This window comes from Chiloscyllium punctatum, chromosome 2, assembly GCF_047496795.1.
Source record: "Chiloscyllium punctatum isolate Juve2018m chromosome 2, sChiPun1.3, whole genome shotgun sequence".
NCBI classification, from domain to species: domain Eukaryota; kingdom Metazoa; phylum Chordata; class Chondrichthyes; order Orectolobiformes; family Hemiscylliidae; genus Chiloscyllium; species Chiloscyllium punctatum.
In genome coordinates, this window is record NC_092740.1 from 66,461,231 (window position 1) to 66,480,369 (window position 19,139).

The 19,139-nt window shown below is 41.3% G+C and overlaps 1 protein-coding gene across 2 annotated transcripts in view; it reads right to left on the bottom strand.

Annotated features, from left to right (window-relative positions):
- The window catches only part of pdzph1 (PDZ and pleckstrin homology domains 1), a 70,722-nt gene that overhangs the window by 26,561 nt on the left and 25,022 nt on the right, over nucleotides 1-19,139 (bottom strand). For both annotated transcript variants that reach the window (XM_072583623.1, XM_072583622.1), the window contains exons 6-7: nucleotides 16,934-17,035; nucleotides 11,979-12,089 (exon numbers count right to left, since the gene is read on the bottom strand). In XM_072583623.1, the coding sequence (XP_072439724.1) occupies nucleotides 11,979-12,089; nucleotides 16,934-17,035 (213 nt within the window). The remainder of the gene's footprint in view (nucleotides 1-11,978; nucleotides 12,090-16,933; nucleotides 17,036-19,139) is intronic.

A 19,139-nucleotide genomic window follows, 5' to 3' on the forward strand; every position in this document is an offset into this window, starting at 1 on the left:
ATTACAAAAAAGACAGTTAATGATCTAATATTATTTCAGTGCTGTCCATACATTTTATGGAGTCATTTTATTTGACTCATTTTTAAAAACCATTCTCACAAGTACAGTGTGCCTTGAATTGGGAGATATTTGATGTATTTGTATAACTACCAATTTTTCCAATTTAAGTTTTGTAGAAAGGACTTTGGTTTCAAATCAAGTTTGTGATGGGGTACTCACCATCTGTTTCTCTAGGTATAGTTGCACCAACTTTCAAGTATCTTATTAATGAGGACTAAGTATTCAAGTCAATTGGTGTCACTTCTATTGACACAATATCCATCTTTTTACTGCTTTTGTATGATTGGTATGTAGTGGCTTGGATACCCTGGTCTCTGGATATTCAAAACTGGGCATACCCCAGGAGATATGCACTGGGACTTTGTGACACCTGTACTCTCGAACCCATCTGACAAGCAATTTCCTCTCTCAATTACTATTCAACCCCCCTCACCCACTTGCCAGCCACCAATCAATCACCTTACAACCTACCTCCACCACACACCCACTGGCACCTTATACCCTCACCCAATGCACTGACTATGAGGGAGTTGCTGAGGAATTTGAAACTTTTTATGGGTAATTGTCTGGTATCTGGAGCTTCCATAAATGTCCCCAGCTTTGATTTAGAATTGGAAATTCTGGGGGACTCTAACTCACCGTTCTGAATAGCTACCCAGGAAATGTTGGAGGAATCAGCTCTAACTTTTGGTGAGCTATTCAATTGCTTCCACCCCCCACTCCTGATCACTCAGCTCCCATGACGCGCACACACATGCACAATCTCTCTCTCTCGCTCACACTCTCGCTCATACTCTTGCTCACTCTCTGACTCTCACACTCTCTCTCACACATACTCTCTCTGTCTCTCTCACACACACACACTCTCACTCACTCTCTCTCATTCTCTCTCTCACACTCTCTCTCACACTCCCTCTCACTCTCTCACTCTCAGTTTCTCTCACACACTGTCTCTGTCACACACTCTCTCACTCTCTCACACTCTCTCTCACACACTGTCTAATACTCTCTCTCTCACACACACTCTCTCTCTCTCACACACACTCTCACTCTTACACTCTCACTCTCACTCTCACTCTCTCACACTCTCTCTCACACTCTCACTCTCTCTCAGTCTCACACCCACTCTCTCACTCTCTGTCACACTCTCTCTCATACTCTCTCTCACACACACTCTCACGTTCTCACTCTCTCACTCTCTCTATCTCTCTCTTTCTTACACTCTCTCTCTCACACACACTCTCTCTATCTCACACACACTCTCACACACTCTCTCTCTCTCTCATACTCTCAGACACGCACTCTCACACTCTCACTCTCACACTCTCCCTCTCTCTCCCTCTCTATCTCTCTCTCACACACACTCTCACTCTCTCTTTCACTCCCTCACACTGCCTCTCACTCTCTCTCATACACTCTGACTCTCACACTCTCTCACACACACACTCTCACTCACTCGCTCTCTCACACTCTCCCTCTTTCTCTCATACTCTCTCTCTCATACACGCACTCTCTCACTTTCTCTCACACACACACTATCTCCCTTAGTTTGAAAAACATTTCCCCCTTTTTTCCCTGATCTCTGATGATCTGACTTACTTTCCCCTCCGTCCAAATTCCTCTGATCCCCAACTGGACCTGATGACCTACAATTGTTTTAGCCAAAAATTTCCTTTTTATGTACCAGTAGAAATGTTTACAGTACAGTTTTATGATTTTTTTTCCCTAGATTACATTATATTTTATTATCCATCATGAGAGACTAGTTCTCCTTTCCTCTCACCTAAAAGCCACTCAATCCTTGATTAACTACTATTTCTGACAACTTTGCTTTTAATTTTCTTTGCTAGTCATGCCTGACTGATCATCTTTAAGTTATTGCATCTTGACAGAATGTATAGTTTGCTGTTAGTCATGAAATAGTTCTTTCAGACTATCCATTGCCAATGTACACTCATGCCTTTTAATGCATTTTCTCAATTCACCTCAGCTAATTTGAGCCTCAGGCCTTTCCTTTCTTCAAATGTAATACCATTGCTTCAGATTAAATTACCTTGCTGTCAAACATAATGTAAAATTCTGTCATGTTGTGGTAACCTATCTATAAAGGTCCTTTTACAATAACGTTATTATTATTAATTAGCCATTTTTATTGAACTAACACTTGACCTAAAGTAGCATGTCCTTTAGTCAGCTCCTCAACACACTGCTCTAGAAAATTATCCAAAACACACTCCAGAAACTTACCCGCCACAGCTTCAGTGCTCATTTGGTTTATCCAGTCTATATCAAATTGAAGTAGCCAGTGATTACTGTGTAACCCATGTTACAAGTATCTTTCGCCTCCTGATTTATGTAATGCCCTACAGTACCACAACTATTTGATGGCCTATAAATAACTTCAACCAAAGCCTGTGGCTCCTTGCTGTTTTTTTAGCTTCATCCAAATGAATTCTGTGCATTATGCTCTGAGCTGAGATCTTTCCTTATTATCTGTACCACCTCACCACCTTTGTCTGTCCTTTCTAAACATCAAATATCCTTGAACATTCAGTTCCCAGTCCTGATCACAATGTAGGCATGTTTCTGTAAAGGCAATTAGATCATAACCTTGCTTCTCTCTTTGTGTCTTTAGATCAGCTGCCTTGTTGTGAATACTGCATGCATTCAGTGTCTTTAACTTTATCTTTTTGACATCATTCTGTATTCTATGCTCAGCTTTGTCTTATAGCCTCCCTAACAGTTTTTGTACTTATTTTCAAATTAATTTTCTTCCAGTTTGGATTACCCTTCAGATTCCCATACACCCAACAATCTGGATTAAACCCATCGCAAAATCACTAGCAATTCTCCCCTCAACGCTTCCAATCTCAGACCTGTTAAAACAAAACTTGTCTAGCTTGTACAGATCCCACCTGCCTCAAAACCTGTCCCAATGCTTCAGAAAGCTGTTAGTCTGTCTCTACACCAGTTCTCCAGCCATGTATTCAATCAATCAATCTTCCTTTTCTTCTGCTCATCAGCACATGAGCAGAACTCCCTGAAAATCCTTTCAGAACCTCTTCTCTTCTTACATATGATATTGCATTATTAAAGGCCACAACTTCTGGCTGATTCTGGTTGCCTGGAAAGATGTCATATAGCTTAGAAACATAGAAATAGGAGCTAGAGTAAGTCATTCAGCCTTTCAAGCCTGCTGCACCATATGTTATGATCATGCCTGATCATCCAACTCAATAACCTGTTTCTGTTTCTCCCCCCCACCCTTGCTTTTTGATCCTTTTAGCCCCAAGTGCTACATCCAACTCTTGAAATCATACAATGTTTTGGCTTTGACTGCTTTTTGTTGTAGTGAATTCTACAGGCTCACTATTCCCTGGGAGAAAACATTTCTGCTCAGTTCAGTCCTAAATAATTTACTCTGTATCCTTAAGCAATGATCCCTGCTACTTGACTCCCCCATCCTCGGGAATATCCTTCCGACATCTACCCTGTCTAGTCCTATTAGACTTTTATAGGTTTCTATGAGGTGAGTTCCAATTTTCTGAAATCCAGTGAATATAATCCTAACCAGTTCAACTTCTCCTCATACATTGGTCCCTCCCTCTGATAAAGAGACCAAAACTGCACACAATATTGTGGGTGTGGCCCCTCAAGGCCCTGTATAATTGCAGCAACATCTTCCTGCTCTTTGACATCCTTGATGCTGGCATACAGCTAGCAACATATCATCCTGGAGTCAAGTTTAAACCTGCAGAAATATTGTCTGATCCCCTGACTATGGAATCTCCTGTCACTGTTGTCTTTTCATTCATCTTCCTCCATCTTCTCCAGCTGAGATGCTAGTGGAACCATGAGCTTGGCTTTGTCTACAACCCCTGTAGATTATGCTCACCAGCTTCCAAAATAAAATACTGATTAGCCACCAGCATTGACACGACATGCCTGATGGTCAGCTTTTCCCTCTATCCCTACAGAGACACCAGCTGCAAAAGTTTATAAACCCCAATTCAAGCTTATGTAGCCAGTAGCAATTCCTGCAGATGTGTTCATCTGAGACCCAGGGTATGTCTTCACACATAGCGCAGGATGTAAATTCGACTTAGTCCAGCTTATCATCATTCTGTAACCATAAAACTATTGGTTACCCTTAGAATAAGAATAAACTTAGGATATTGTCACAAAGCTGGTCTCTTTTTTTTCTAAAAGCTGTTCCTTTTCTCAAGGATACTATGTCCTTGATTCTTTTTCAGAGGGGTCATAAAACTCTCCTGGTTCTGAAGTGACTAGTTTGATACAGAGATGAAAGAGGATTCTGAGAGGCCTTTTGTTTATATGTAAACAGAAGAGACTTCAGGCCAAAGTAATCATGTTTTAGAAATGACCTGTATAAAGGAAAGGGAGTGGTCAGTTCTCCAGCTGAGCAGTTCAGTCCAGAACTAGTTAGGAGTTCAGCTGTGTGTGAACAGGCTGCAAAAACTCTCTCTCCTTCTGCCTTCTAACTTCAACCTGTAAGCATTTGTTCCATTTTTACTTTTATTTAAGAGAGTTTGCTTATTGGGACTGTTGTATATATTTGGAACAGCATAATTAAGTCTAGTTTGGATAGACTGAGTTCTATAGGGGTTCTTTGTTCTGTTCTTTGTGTTACATTGTGTAATTTTGTGAATAAAGTTTTGTCTGTTTTAAAACCTGGTCATCTAGCTAACTTACTCTGGGTAACTTTCACTGCACTTACCAAAACAAATTGCAAAGTTATAGTCTAGGCTGCCTGCTCAAGAATGTTTTGAGTGGTCTGGCCTAGCCCATAACAATATAAACTTTACTTGACTGATGGTAACTTTATTTTCTTACAATTTACTTTATTATTTCATTTTTGATTAAACTTGAGCTCTGACAAAGGGTCTCTACACCCAAAGTGTTAACTCTGCTTTCTCTCCACTGATGCTTCCAGACCTGCAGAGCTTTTCCAGCAAATTCTATTTCTATTCCCCATTTCCAGTATCTGCAGTTTCTTTGGTCTTTTTAAAATTAAACTTGATTTCCCTTGATGTTCCTTATTAAAATTCAAGTTTGTTTCCTCTTTATGAATTACATATTTTTTCTAGTTTTAAGCTATTTAAACACACTCGCTCACAGTAGTTTCTCAATAATCAATGAACGTGCAGTGTTTCTATATCAGGCTTGGATTCTTGGGACAGTCAAATTTTGGAATTTGGCAGCTGGTGTTGATAAAAAGGGATGTGATTTCAACCCACTGCTGGTTATATAGTATCCAGTCTTGGACTAGACTGCTTCAATTGGAAAGGCTCCTGGCCCAGATGTTTGCACGTAAAGCTCATCCAAAACAAAGTGCTTTTTTTGTCTAATCTGCATAGGAAGTAGGGTTTCCTACCCTGAGTGGAAGATCTCGGCCATTATTTCCAAACGTTAAACACTGTCCATCGTGCCTTTCTAAGAATTTGCAGCACATCTTGATCAAGTTCTGGTGCTCACTGCCTATATTGAAAATGACTTCCCAAAGCATTCCATGGACAAAGAAGAAGTGCATAGAGAAGACCGGCCAACACACACTCACAGTTCAAGAAGCAGAACAAAAATTATGTTCTTTGGTCATAGACAATCAGTGCAAAATGTCTTCAGACCTCCCTGGGTGGGAGGTAAGATTGGCAGAGCTTCTGATCACCCCATGTATGAGGCACTGATTGCCAGTCAAACCTTAATGTGGTATTCATTAACATGCTTTGGCAGACTTGAGTCCTATGTGTTTTCTGGTATTCTTAGGTTGGTTGATTGATGGATTTATTGTCCTGTGTACTGAAGTACAAAGAAAAGCTTTGTTTATGAGCAGTACAAGCAGATCATAGTAAGCAAGAGCACTCAGATCAGAGGTTGTAAAAAGACTTAGACAGAGGCATACAAGTTACATTGCATTGTGCATGTGCTAGGTGAGATCAGCATTATTTGAGGCTACAGAGCTCATTCATCAGTCTAATAATGACCAGGAAGAAGCTGTTCCTGAACTTGCTGGTTTGTGTGTCCTCAGGCTTCTGTATCTTTTGTCTGACAGAAGAAATTGTAGAAGATCATTACTGAGGTTTGATGGGTCTCTGATGATGTTGGCAGCCTTTTCGCGGCAGAGAGGCGTGTAGTTGGAGATCGTGAATGGAAGGTTGGCTTCTGTGATAGTCTGGGCTGTGCATGCAACCTTCTGTAATTTCTTTCAGTCCTAGGCAGAGCAGTTGCCACACCAGGCGGTTGTGCACCTGGACAGATGCTTTCAATGGTGCATCTGTAAATGTTGGTGAGGGTTCTATGGACATGCCAAATTTCCTGAGATGCCTGAGGAAGAAGAGGCATTGTTGTGCTTTCTTGTCCATCGCATCTACGCAGGAAGTCCAGAACAGATTGTCTGTCATCGTCACACATTCACTCCACTCTCTCAACCTCAGTTCCGTTCATGTAGATGGAGGTGTGTTCTCCTCCTTTCTGAAGCCAATAATTAGTTCTTCAGTTTTGCTGACATTGAGAGAGAGATCGTTCTAATTGCACCACATCACCAAGCCCTCTATCTCCCTCCTGTATTTTGATTCGTCATTGTTAGATATCTGTCCTACTACTGTGGTGTCTTCAGCAAACTTGTAGATGGCATTCATTTGGAATTTGGCACCACAGTCACCGCTTGGGCAGAGGATTTGCTGTAATTCTTCGAAAAATTGATTGGTCAGCAATAGATTATAGAGAAAGAAATCTTTAAAATTTTGTCAGATCTCCTTATCAATACACTGTAATAAGCTTGCTTCATTCAGCCCGCATTACTTCCAGGGGAACATGAGGCTTGAGAAAAAGAGTTTGAGTGAATATTGTGCTGGAAAAGGTTCCAGAATTGGATGGGCATTGCCATTGAATTGGGAGAATAATTCAATTTTATGAATTCTTGAGGTCGTTAAATTGTTTTGTTTTTGCATGGAGTGATGTGTGAGGTTTTGACCTATCTGTGTTTCATTAAGGTGATCCTATCAGCTCAACTCCTATATCACTTTAAACCAGTTCCTCCTAGATAATCTTAGAACTAAAATAAAATCATGTTCAAAATGCATGAAAACACATAAACATTTGCAATGAATATTCAGTGACACAGATGCATACTTCAGTCAATTGAATCAAGCAATCACTTAGCATTTGTTTAGGACATTTCGTGACCATGGCATGGCCTAAAATGTTCAGAAAGTATTAGGTACTGTTGCCATTTGATCAATTCTATAACATGGGACACCAAGGTCGTGTCCAGAGTTGCTGAGTTCAAGTGCCCTTGCACTGAAGTAATATTCACTTAAAACTACCGATGTAACTGCCAGAAGAGAACTATCCCCTCAAATATAATGGCTTTTACAGCAGTTTTAGTTGTCAGAGGAAAAGACAGACAGAATTTAGTGCTTCACCAGGACATTTTCCAATCAGTGACTTTTCATTGTCCTGGTACACTTCAGGTTAAATCGAAGAACTGATTTGTCACTACAAATGTGAAAATCTAAAGCAAATTGGTAGATTATTGTCCTACGGCAGCCATCTTCAGCTGCTTCATCAACAACCTATCCTCTTCTGTAAAGTGTCATGTAGGGATGTTCACTAATAGTTGCATAATATTCAGCACTACTTGTGACTCCTCAAATACTAGAGCAGTCCATGACCAAATGCAGAATGACCTGGACAATATCCAGGCTTGGGCTTAAAAGTGACATGTAATATTTGTACCACCTAGATGCTAGGCAATGACAATCTCCAATAAGAGACAATCTAATCATTGCCCCTTGATATTCAGTGGTGTTACCATCATAGAATCTCCCAGGAGGTTGATAATTACCATTGACCAGAAGCTCAACTGCATGTGCCGTATAAACACAATGGCTACAAGAGCAGGTCAGAGGTTAGGACCTGCTGACTCCCCAAAGCCTGTCCACAAGTTGACAAGGCACAAGTTAGGAGTGTGTAACTGTATATCCCACTTGCCAGAATGGGTCCAACAAAACGCAAGATGCTTGACACCATTCAGGACAAAACAGGTCAATTGGTTGACACAAATCCATTCCCCATCACACTCAGGAGTAACATGCATTACAGAAAATCTCAAAAGATTCTTATACAGCTCCTTTCAAATCCATGACCAGTTCCATCTAGAAGGACAAGGGCAGTAGATACATGGGAACATCATTACCTGCAAGATCCCCTTCAAGCCATTGACCATTCTGATTTGGAAATATATTGCCATTTCTTTACCATAGCTGGATCAATATCCTTGAGTTCCCTCTGTACCAGCACTATGGGTCTACTCATAACACATGGACTACAGCAGTTCAAGAAAACAGCTGACCACTAACTTCTCATGGCAAATAGGGATGGGAAATATACGCTGGCCCAGCCAGCGATGCCAAATTCCCATGTGTGAATAAAAAAATTACTCTGCACCTATACCAAGGAAATGCTTATTAATGTTTAAATTGCTGAACCTGTGTACAGATATATCTTATTGTTTCAGATATTATAATACATGATTTCACCAATTTGAATTGAGATCTTTAATCTAAGTGGTTGGCAAAATTGGAAACATCAGTGGGTCCAAGTCTTATGATCTCACACTTGCTCCCAACATATTATGCCTCTATTTTGTAGCCTTAAATTAATTTCTTACCTATTCCAATAATTTGTTCTATTTTCAATTGGTTTTAATCTTTCACAAGGAACATAGTTCAATGATTCATGGCAATCAAGGTAAAACATGCCTTTAGGTTTTCCTTGATCTTTTTGTGGATATCGGTCCTGCAAAAATGTCATGAAAATGTTTTGAGCAGGAATTTGTGTTTGGCTGCTGATCCTTAGATTACTCTTGCACAAACATTTTACATGTTTCCTCCTGATCATTGGTTCCATTGTTTACCCGCAATTGGAAACAAATAATTTTGAAGTTGCCAAGTCTATTCTAGTATTCATTTTGAAGAATAACATGATTCTCCTTGTTCCTAGGATTCAAGTACCTTCTCTATGTTTATCATCTCTTTCTTAATTAATGTCAATGCCTCAGACCTTTATCTAATTCAATACCATAGGCTTAAAACTAATTATGGATTAGTGGTGCTGGAAGAGCACAGCAGTTCAGGCAGCATCCAAGTAGCTTCGAAATCGACGTTTCGGGCAAAAGCCCTTCATCAGGAATAAAGGCAGTGAGCCTGAAGCGTGGAGAGATAAGCTAGAGGAGGGTGGGGGTGGGGAGAAAGTAGCATAGAGTTCAATGGGTGAGTGGGGGAGGGGATGAAGGTGATAGGTTAAGGAGGAGAGGGTGGAGTGGATAGGTGGAAAAGAAGATAGGCAGGTAGGACAAGTCCGGACAAGTCAAGAGGACAGTTACTGAGCTGAAAGTTTAGAACTAGGGTGAGGTGGGGGAAGGGGAAATGAGGCACGACATGGTTGAAGAGCTTCAGTGCAGAGGAAATGACCTGGGAGTTGCACCACTAATCCAGTTATCTGGTTTCCAGCATCTGCAGTCATTGTTTTTACCTCGTTGATTTTAACCCTACTGCGAATCCTCTTGCAAGGATGCCTGCCTTGAAGAAGTTTTCCTCCTCTCTTACAAGAATCTCAGGGAATCCCTCTCCCACTGCAACTCCCAGGTCATTTCCTCTGCGCTGAAGCTCTTCAACCATGTCGTGCCTCATTTCCCCTTCCCCCACCTCACCCTAGTTCTAAACTTCCAGCTCAGTAACTGTCCCCTTGACTTGTCCGGACTTGTCCTACCTGCCTATCTTCTTTTCCACCTATCCACTCCACCCTCTCCTCCTTGACCTATCACCTTCATCCCCTCCCCCACTCACCCATTGTACTCTATGCTACTTTCTCCCTACCCCCACCCCCCTCTAGCTTATCTCTCCACGCTTCAGGCTCACTGCCTTTATTCCTGATGAAGGGCTTTTGCCCGAAACGTTGATTTCGAAGCTACTTGGATGCTGCCTGATCTGCTGTGCTCTTCCAGCACCACTAATCCAGAATCTGGTTTCCAGCATCTACAGTCATTGTTTTTACCTCGTTAAAACCAATTATCCCTGGGGATTTTGTTGTTGGAATCATTTTACTTTCCACCCATTCCACTATTTCCCAAGTTAGATTCCTTGTGAACACACATAGGGAGTAATCAGGCAATAAACTAAACTATATTGTGTTTCCTTCTGTTATTGGTCAGGTTTGTAATGTTTTAGTCCAGTCACCTCCTGCTTGACTATCCCTTAGTATTGTAATGTTGAAAAACCTTGTTAATGTTGTGCTTAATATCCACAGCTATCTTTTTTTCCTTACCTTCCTGATTGCCTTGTGAACATGTTTATGTACCTTAGCTAAGTATCTGCAGTATTTGTGGAAATTACACTTCCTTCATGCTTTGTCCCTGATGAATGTGTTAAATCATTCAGAGTTCTATTTGTTAGTTTCTGCTTGATGATCCTTTACATACGATTTTGTGTGGGAGAGGACAGAGGCCTAGGAGATCTTGGATCTGCTGGATGTTTACTTTTACAGATTTGTACTCAGTGGTTGGTGACTACTTTTGCCTGTTGGGAAGGCTGCAGCATCTAGAGTTGGAACTAAAACCAGGTGTTTGAGGGGTCCAACCCATTTCCTGTAAAACTTAGAGGTTGCCATAAATGCTTCGTTTGGGAAGGCCCACTGTAATGAGGGATTAAAGAGACTGGATGTGGAAATCCTACCTCGGTCCCCCTGTGAAAAGCGAGTCAGAAGTTGGCAACTCTTGGTTGCAGGCAGCAGCACAGATGGCAGTGGCACTGGCCTAGGATTGATGAAGGGCCCTGGACTATAGGTGCGTAAATATGGGATCAATCACAAGGTTCAGTAGGATGATCCCTGTATGGAGGGATTGTCTTACAAACAAAGACGAAACGGGTTGGGACTCTACTCATTGGATTCTAGAAGAATGGGAGGTGATGTTGTTGAAACATATTGGATTCTTATGATGCCTGACAAAATAAATGCTGAGAGGATGTTTCCACTCTAGTCTGGACAAGAGGGCATAGTTTCATACCTAAAGGGTGTCTATTTAAAACTGAAATGAGAAAGATTTTTTTCTCCTCAGTGGATTCTGAGTCTTTGGAACTCCTTGCCAAAGAGAGCTGTTGGAAGAAGACCTTGTATATGTTTATGGCTGAGATGGATAGATTTTTGATCAAGGATTACGGGGAAAGGACAGGGTGACTGCCAGATCAGCCATGGTCTTACTTGATTGGTGGAGCAGGCTTGAGAAGCTGAATGCCCTACTCCCATTCCTATTTCTTATGGTTGTATTGTCAGGAACTTGGATATCTGATATCTCTGATGGTATGGGAACACCACCACCACCACTCTCCCTGGCCAGGTTATGGTCCTGGTACATAAATCAATGGATCTTCCTGAAAGAAAATTATGCAGAGCTCCTTATTGGCTCAGTGCTTAGCACTGCAACCTCAAAGTGCCAGGGACCCAGCTTCAATTCCAGCCTTGGGCAACTGTCTGAATGGAGTTTGTGCATTCTTCCCATGTCTGCATGGCTTTCCTCCGGATGCCCTGGTTTCTTCCCACAGCCCAAAGATGTGCAGGTTTTGCGGATTAGCCTTGCTAAATTGCCCATAGTGTCCAGGGATGTGCAGGCTAGATGGATTAGTCGTGGGAAATGCAAGGTTACAGGGATGGAGTGGGTCTGGGTGAGATACTCTTTGGAAGGTTAGTATAGACCCAATGGGCTGAATGGCCTGCTTCCATACTGTAGGGGTTCTATGACATCAGCAATCTACTGGCATGCTGCAATAATTAACCACATTGTGTTATAAAAGACTAACTTACCAAACAAAGCAAACATTTTACTCCACTTTGACTGTCCCTACCTTGACGAGCAAGGGTGGCTGCCTCAGAGTGAGGAATGCTGGTCACATCTGTGCCGTTAACAGCCAATACAATGTCACCAATCTGAAGTCCAGCTTCTTCAGCTGCACCATCTAAAATCAAGCCCAGAAATCACGTTTGTTTTATAAAGAAAGTATGCATCTTAGATTTATACACAGAAAATGTTTTGATAAACTGTATTTACCTCAAAACTAAATGCAGGAAATAGCTTCAGTCAATGTCCCGTATTTTTAACTTAGAACACACTGAGCTGAATTTTCCCACCCTGACACAAGGGCAACTCTTCAACATTTCGGGGAACTATTGGATTCCCAGATTCCTTTTCTGTTCCTGTTATCAGCCATTTGCAACAGGGTGAGCTAAGGTTACAGGTAGTGAACTCACATACAGCTACCCTGATATTGCCAGCTCAAATCTGGAGTTAGGCATTTTAGACAGGTTTTCATGGAGTCAGACTGGCTTTGAAGTTGATGTTGTCTATAGCAGCTCAGAGCTGCCATGTATCACGAGGAGCCCGGTCTGAAGTGGGGGATGTTTTCACAGGCAAATTGAAAAGATGTTGCCAATGTCATTTTTCTTAATGAGAGGCTGTATGATCAGTTAGATAATTGGAGTGATTGATGATAAGGTTTTCCCTTTAACAGCAAGGTTATTGATAAATTAAGCAGCATTATGAATGCAAAATTGTCTTTATATGAAATAGCCTTCATATTACCCACTGGATAACATGACTTCTGGAACAGTGCTGAAAGTCAGATTTAACTGTGCCAACTGTGCACTTTATCTGGCTCATTGAATGACAGCTCAGGCATCAAAACCACTGCTTCAAAACTTTGAACAGGTGGTTGAACTCCTTGAATAACTTCAAAGGCTTTAATGTATTCAGCTTGAGTAGTTGTGTTGATGGAGATATATAATGGAATCTCATTATGAATGATTGGATGAGTTCCGAACTTACAAATAGATTTATCTAGACAGGCTTTGCTGACATAAGTAGATAAGCATCTTTAAATGTATCTAGGTTGACAGTTTCATGAGTTCCTAGAAGGAGGTTTTTTTTTGAATTACTTAACTTTGACAGTTTCATAAGAAGATCATCCCAATGTTCTTTTAGGGCTAACAACTTTTCTACATAATGGACACTGAATGCATTAAGATGTGATGTGAAGGGGATTTACAATGGGGTGACATGCAGATATGGGAGCACAGTGGTTAAGGAGATATTGGATAAATGAAGGAGTGTAAAGGGGTGGTTGAGCAGATGTGGTCAGACTACATTTGGAGTATTGTGCGCAGTTTTGGCCCCCATATCTCAGGAAGGATATACTGGCCCTGGAGCATATTCAAGGAGGTTCACGAGAATGGTCCCAGGAATGAAAAGCTTAATGTATGAGGATTGTTTGAGGACTCTGGGTTTGTAGTCGATGGAGTTTAGAAGGAGAGAGGGGGAAATCTAATTGAAACTTACAAAATACTGAATGGCCTGGACATAGTAGATGTTGAGAAGATGTTTCCATTGGTAGGAGAGACTACAGCCCGAGGGCATAGCCTTAGTGTAAAGGGAAGACCTTTTAGAACTGAGATAAGGAGAAACTTCTTCAGCCAGACAGTGGTAAACCTAGGGATTTCATTGCCACAGAAGGCTGTGGAGGCCAATATCATTGAGTTTATTTAAGGCTGAGATAAATAGGTTCTTGAGTATCAAGACGATCAAGGGTTATGGGGAGAAAGCGGGAGAATGGGGTTGAGAAACTTATCAGCCATGATTGAATAATCGAGCAGACGCGATGGACTGAATGGCCTTATTTCTGCTCCAATGTCTTATGGTCTATGGTCTTAGTTGAGGGGAGGAGGGTTATGGAGCCTAACGCTTCTCTATAGATTTGGTCCAATGTGCCAGGAATGTAGGTTTTAACTTGTCCATCTTGGCATTCCCCTGCCTTCAATGTAATCTCAGGCCTGCTCTTTCAGCTGAACCCCACGGCCCCACCATGAAAATAGTATAAGCAGGAGCAGACACCGTTGGTCAGGAGGTAGGATCTCAGGATCAGGAAATTTCCACTCTCTGTATCAGAGGGTAAAATCCAGACCATTATCACCTTTTATCATTGTTTATCCATATCCAGAGCAATAAATTCTTAAGTCATGTGCTCTCATGTGCTTTCGGCTTATGCCCGAAATGTCGACTCTCCTGATCCTTGGATGCTGCCTGACCTGCTGTGCTTTTCCAGCAACACATTTTTCAGCTCTGATCTCCAGTGTCTGCAGTCCTCACTTTCTCCTAGTTGATTTTAACCAACAGCCAATCCTCTTGCAAGGATGCCTTCCTTGAAGAAGCTCTTTTCCTCCCTCTACAAGGATTTCAGTGAGTCTCTCCCTCACTGCACACCCAGGTCACCTCATAGAAGGGCTTATGCCCGAAACGCGATTCTCCTGCTCTTTGGATGCTGCCTGGCATGCTCCACTTTTCCACCAACACATTTTTCAGCTCTCATATGAGATGTTTGTATTGCATTTGTTAAAACAACACTTATAAAGGGTAGTTAAGGATAGGCAATAAATGTTGCCCTCACCAGTGATGCTCACGTCCTGTGAATGAATAATAAAAAATAGACAGTCCTTCTAACCAATATCCCATCTTTTCTTCCCCGTATTTTCACGCTATAATTTACCACAAATCATTCCACACCTGAGAAGACTTGTTGCCAGGAGCTTGTTATGATTAATATTAGGCATGAACTACATGCATTTAATTTTGGATTAATGTTCCCACTCATTTTCTCCCTCCCTCAATTTGGGTAATACATTCCATGAGAGCACATCTCAGATAAAAGGTGATTCGTAGAGTACAGCCCTGCATTCTTTCTAGCAGCAGTATTGTTAGAGTCATAGAGGTCTATAGAATAGCAACAGGCCTTTCGGTTCGTGGAGTCTGTGCAGGTGAGAAACGACCACCTAACCTTTCAAATCCCATTTCCAGCACTTGCCCATAGCCTTAGATAGACACTTGCAAGGCAGAGGCATATAAATACTTTTCAACTGTTATAAAGGTTTTTGCATTTGAAAGAGACTGATTTCTAGATTTCCGCCACTTTCTAGGTGAAAAGAATTTTCCTCACATCCTCCCCAATCCTTCTGCCCCTTATGTTAAATCTACACTCCCTGGTCATTGATCCTCCCACCATAGGAGAAGTTGCTTCTTTCCTATCCTATCTATGCCCTTCATTGTTTATACATCTCAGATATGCATCCCACCCACCCCCCACCCCTTGCCCACTACCACTACCTCAGTCTCCTCTGCTCCAAGGAAAACAACAGTCTGCTCAATCTCCCTTCATAACTGAAACTGTCCAGCCCAGGCAACATCCTGGTAAATCTCCTTTGCATCATCTCCAGTACTATCACATCCTTCCCATAATATAGATTCTAGAACTGCACACAATACTCTAGCTGTGGCATATCCAACATTTTATGCAGTTCTAGCAAAACCTCCCTGTTCTTAAACTCTATGTTTCATCTCCCATATGCCTTTTTAAATGCTTTATCTGGCCTTCTACTTTCAGGGGCTGGTGGACATGCACACCAAGGTCCCTTTGATCTTACTGTTTATCATGTATTCTCTTGCCTTGTTTGTCCTACCCAAATGCATCATCTTATTTTTAATCAGGGTGAAATCTATTTGCCACTGACCAGCTGATCAATATCCTTCTGTAATCTAAAGCTATCCTCCTCTATATTTACCAACATACCAAATTTCATACCATCCATGAATTTATTGATCATCCTTCCTAGATTCAAGACTAAATCATTTTATGTACTACAAACAGCAAGGATCCAAACATTAATCCCTGTAGAATGTCAAGGACACAGATTTCTAATCACAAAAACACCCCTTGACCATCACCCTCTGCTTCCTGTCAATTAGCCAATTCTGGATCTAATTTGCCATATTTTCTTAGATCCCACAGACTCCTACCTTTGCTATCTGTCTCCCATGTGGGAACTTTATCAAATGCCTTGCTGATGTTCAAGTAAACCATGCCAAATACATTGGCCTCATCTATACACTTGGTCATTTCTTCAAAATATTCAATCAAGTTGGTCAGGCATGACCTCCCCCTAATTAAATCTTGCTGAAGGTTCTTATTTAATCCTTGTCTCTCCAAGTCCAGATGAGTTTGGTCCCTCAGAATTGCTTACATTAGTTTCCCCTCTGCTGAGTCTAGACTGACTGGCCTGTGGTTTTAGTGCTTTATCCCTTGCTCCCTTCCTGAATTACAGTACCACAATGATTGTCCTCCAGTCCTCTGGCACTTCTTCTGTGGCCAGAAAGGATTGAAAATTATTGCCAGTGGCCCTGCTATTTCCTCCTGCAAACACCTTTCATTTGGCCCTGGAGCTTAATCTAATTTTAAGCCTGTCAGATCATTCAGAACTTTGTTTTTTGTCTGTGCTAATTTCTTTAATTCTATCACAGTTCTTCTCCCTAATTTCTATACCCACATCATCCCTCTCCCTAGTAAACAATGACACATGTATTCAGTTAGAACCCTACCTACATTCTCCAAGCACGAATTACCACTGTGCTCCTTAATGGGCCCCACTCTTTCCCAAGTTGCCCTTTTACCCATAATGTACTGAATGTTGTCAGGCATGAGAACGTATCATTAAAATTGGTTGGAGCTATGATATTGTCTATCAGCTTTGACAATCCTAGAAATGATACACAACTCATTGCTCAGTGTACAACTTACACAAAATTTCTTTCCTTTGAAGTTAGGGTACACAGCAAATACCTGAATCACTCTAACCAGTTTACCACCTGCAATAAAGTTAAAAGTTTTCTTCCTAAATATTTCCTGATTTTCCAAATTATTGGAAACATTTGCAGGCAATATGGTTAAAAGAAATGGTGACCACAGTTCTTATAACTTACTTGTATCTACTTCTGTGACTAGAATGGGTTTTGAAAATTGAATCCTAAATCCCCAGGGATAGTCACCGGTTCCTTTGGCAATCTTCACTGTCCGTTCCCGAACTGTGCAAAATAATGCAAACAAAATATGTCATTGGTGTGTCGACATATGAATGGACAAGGGAAAGGAAGAATGCAGCTTGACAGAAACTGAAGGTAAGGAAGATCTTCAGTGATAACAGTTAGATGATTATAGCTTCAGGTCTGTTTTAAAACTTGAGACTGACACTTCCATACAGTATAGAAGAGTGTTACATTGCCTTTTGAGCAGTATCTACCCCAGGAAGGCATGGCAAGTTGTCTGATGTCCTGGCCAACATGTTTCTCTCAAGCCAGAAAGATCATCAAAAGAGTTGAACTGATGGCTTGATGGAAACATAAGATCCCTGACTGAGTAGATGCATAAAAAATGTTTCCTCTTGTAGGTGAATCTAGAATTAAGGGTCACTGTTTAAAAATAAAGAGCCACATACTTAAAACTGAAGAGACACAAAATGTTTAATCTCATGAGTCTTCAGGATTTGCTTCCTAAGAAGGGGTGGAAGCCGGGTATTTATTTTTAATGCAGCGGTGGATAGATTCTAGTTAAGCAAAGGTGTTAAAGGTTATTAGGAATAGGTGGAATTGTAGTTTTGAAATTATGATCAGATTAACCATGATTGTATTAAATGGCCAAGTAGGTAGACTGACAGGCTAAATAGCTTACTCCTGCTCCTTGTTTATACATTAGCATTTATTGAATAACTTTTCGTGAGACTTTGCTGTTCATGAGGTGTCTCATTTACTTACACTGCAACATTGACAAATCTCCAATTCTTTGCAGCATCTTTTCCAGTTCCCTTACACACCTTCTGCATCATAGAAATCAAAACTGCAAGGGTAGTCCAGATTGGGATGAACAATTAAATGTATTGTTCTACTCTTTACTCTCCTTCCATAATTTTGTCACTTTGTACAGATTAACATGGGATTTAGTTTCTAATTTTTTGGTGTCTTCAGGAAACATTGACAATTTTGTTTCTTTATCATTCTAATTAACTGGTATTCAATGTAAAAAGTGAAAGTTGTCAATTATGTCCTATGTGGAACTGCACATCATGTTCCACTACTCAGATACAATTTGTTGAATGATTACTCTTTATTTTCTTTAATGCAACCAGTTGCTGACGCACTTTCGTAGCTGACTACCTTTTCCGTTCTTTTCAACATTATGGACCAATCTCATATCTGATGCTGTCCCAAAAGTGAAACTTAGTTCCACATAACAGGACCATCCCTTGAGCATTCAGTGGATACTGCTTGATGGAAGGTCATCAACTCAGTGAATGACTCTCTTTGATCTGTCTAAAATATATTGGTCTTTGTGGGTAAGGAGTGACCATGCCTTAGTGTAGCAGACTGGCATGTTTCAATGTCGAGAGTGTGGTGCTGGAGAAGCATAGCAGGTCTGGCAGCATCCAAGGAGCAGGAGAATTGATGTTTTGGGCATAAGCCCTTCATCAGGAATGAGCCCTGAGGGGGTGCAGTGAGAGAGAGAGACTCACAGATCCTTGTAGAGAGAGGAGGAGAACTTCTTCAAGGTAGACATTCTTGAAAGAGGCTTCGCAGTAAGGTTAAAATCAACTCGGAGCAAGTGAGGACTGCAGATGCTGGAGATCAGAGTTGAAAGTGTGGTGCTAGAAAAGCACAGCAGGTCAGGCAGCATCCGAGGAGCAGGAGAATTGACATTTCAGGCATAAACCCTTCATCAGGAATGATGACATTTCAATGTCAAGAGGAACACAGTTAAAACTGGAGAAGCTTATACTAGGGAGTGTTGCTGAACAAAGAGACCTTGGAGTGCAGGTTCATAGCTCCTTGAAAGTGGAGTCGCAGGTAGATAGGATAGTGAAGAAGGCATTTGGTATGCTTTCCTTTATTGGTCAGAGTATTGAGTACAGGAGTTGGGAGGTCATGTTGCAGATGTACAGGACATTGGTTAGGCCAGTGTTGGAATATTGCGTGCAATTCTGGTCTCCTTCCTATCGGAAAGATGTTGTGAAACTTGAAAGGGTTCAGAAAAGATTTCCAAGGATGTTGCCAGGGTTGGAGGATTTGAGCTATAGGGAGAGGCTGAACAGGCTGGGTCTGTTTTCCCTGGAGCGTCGGAGGCTGAGGAGTGACCTTA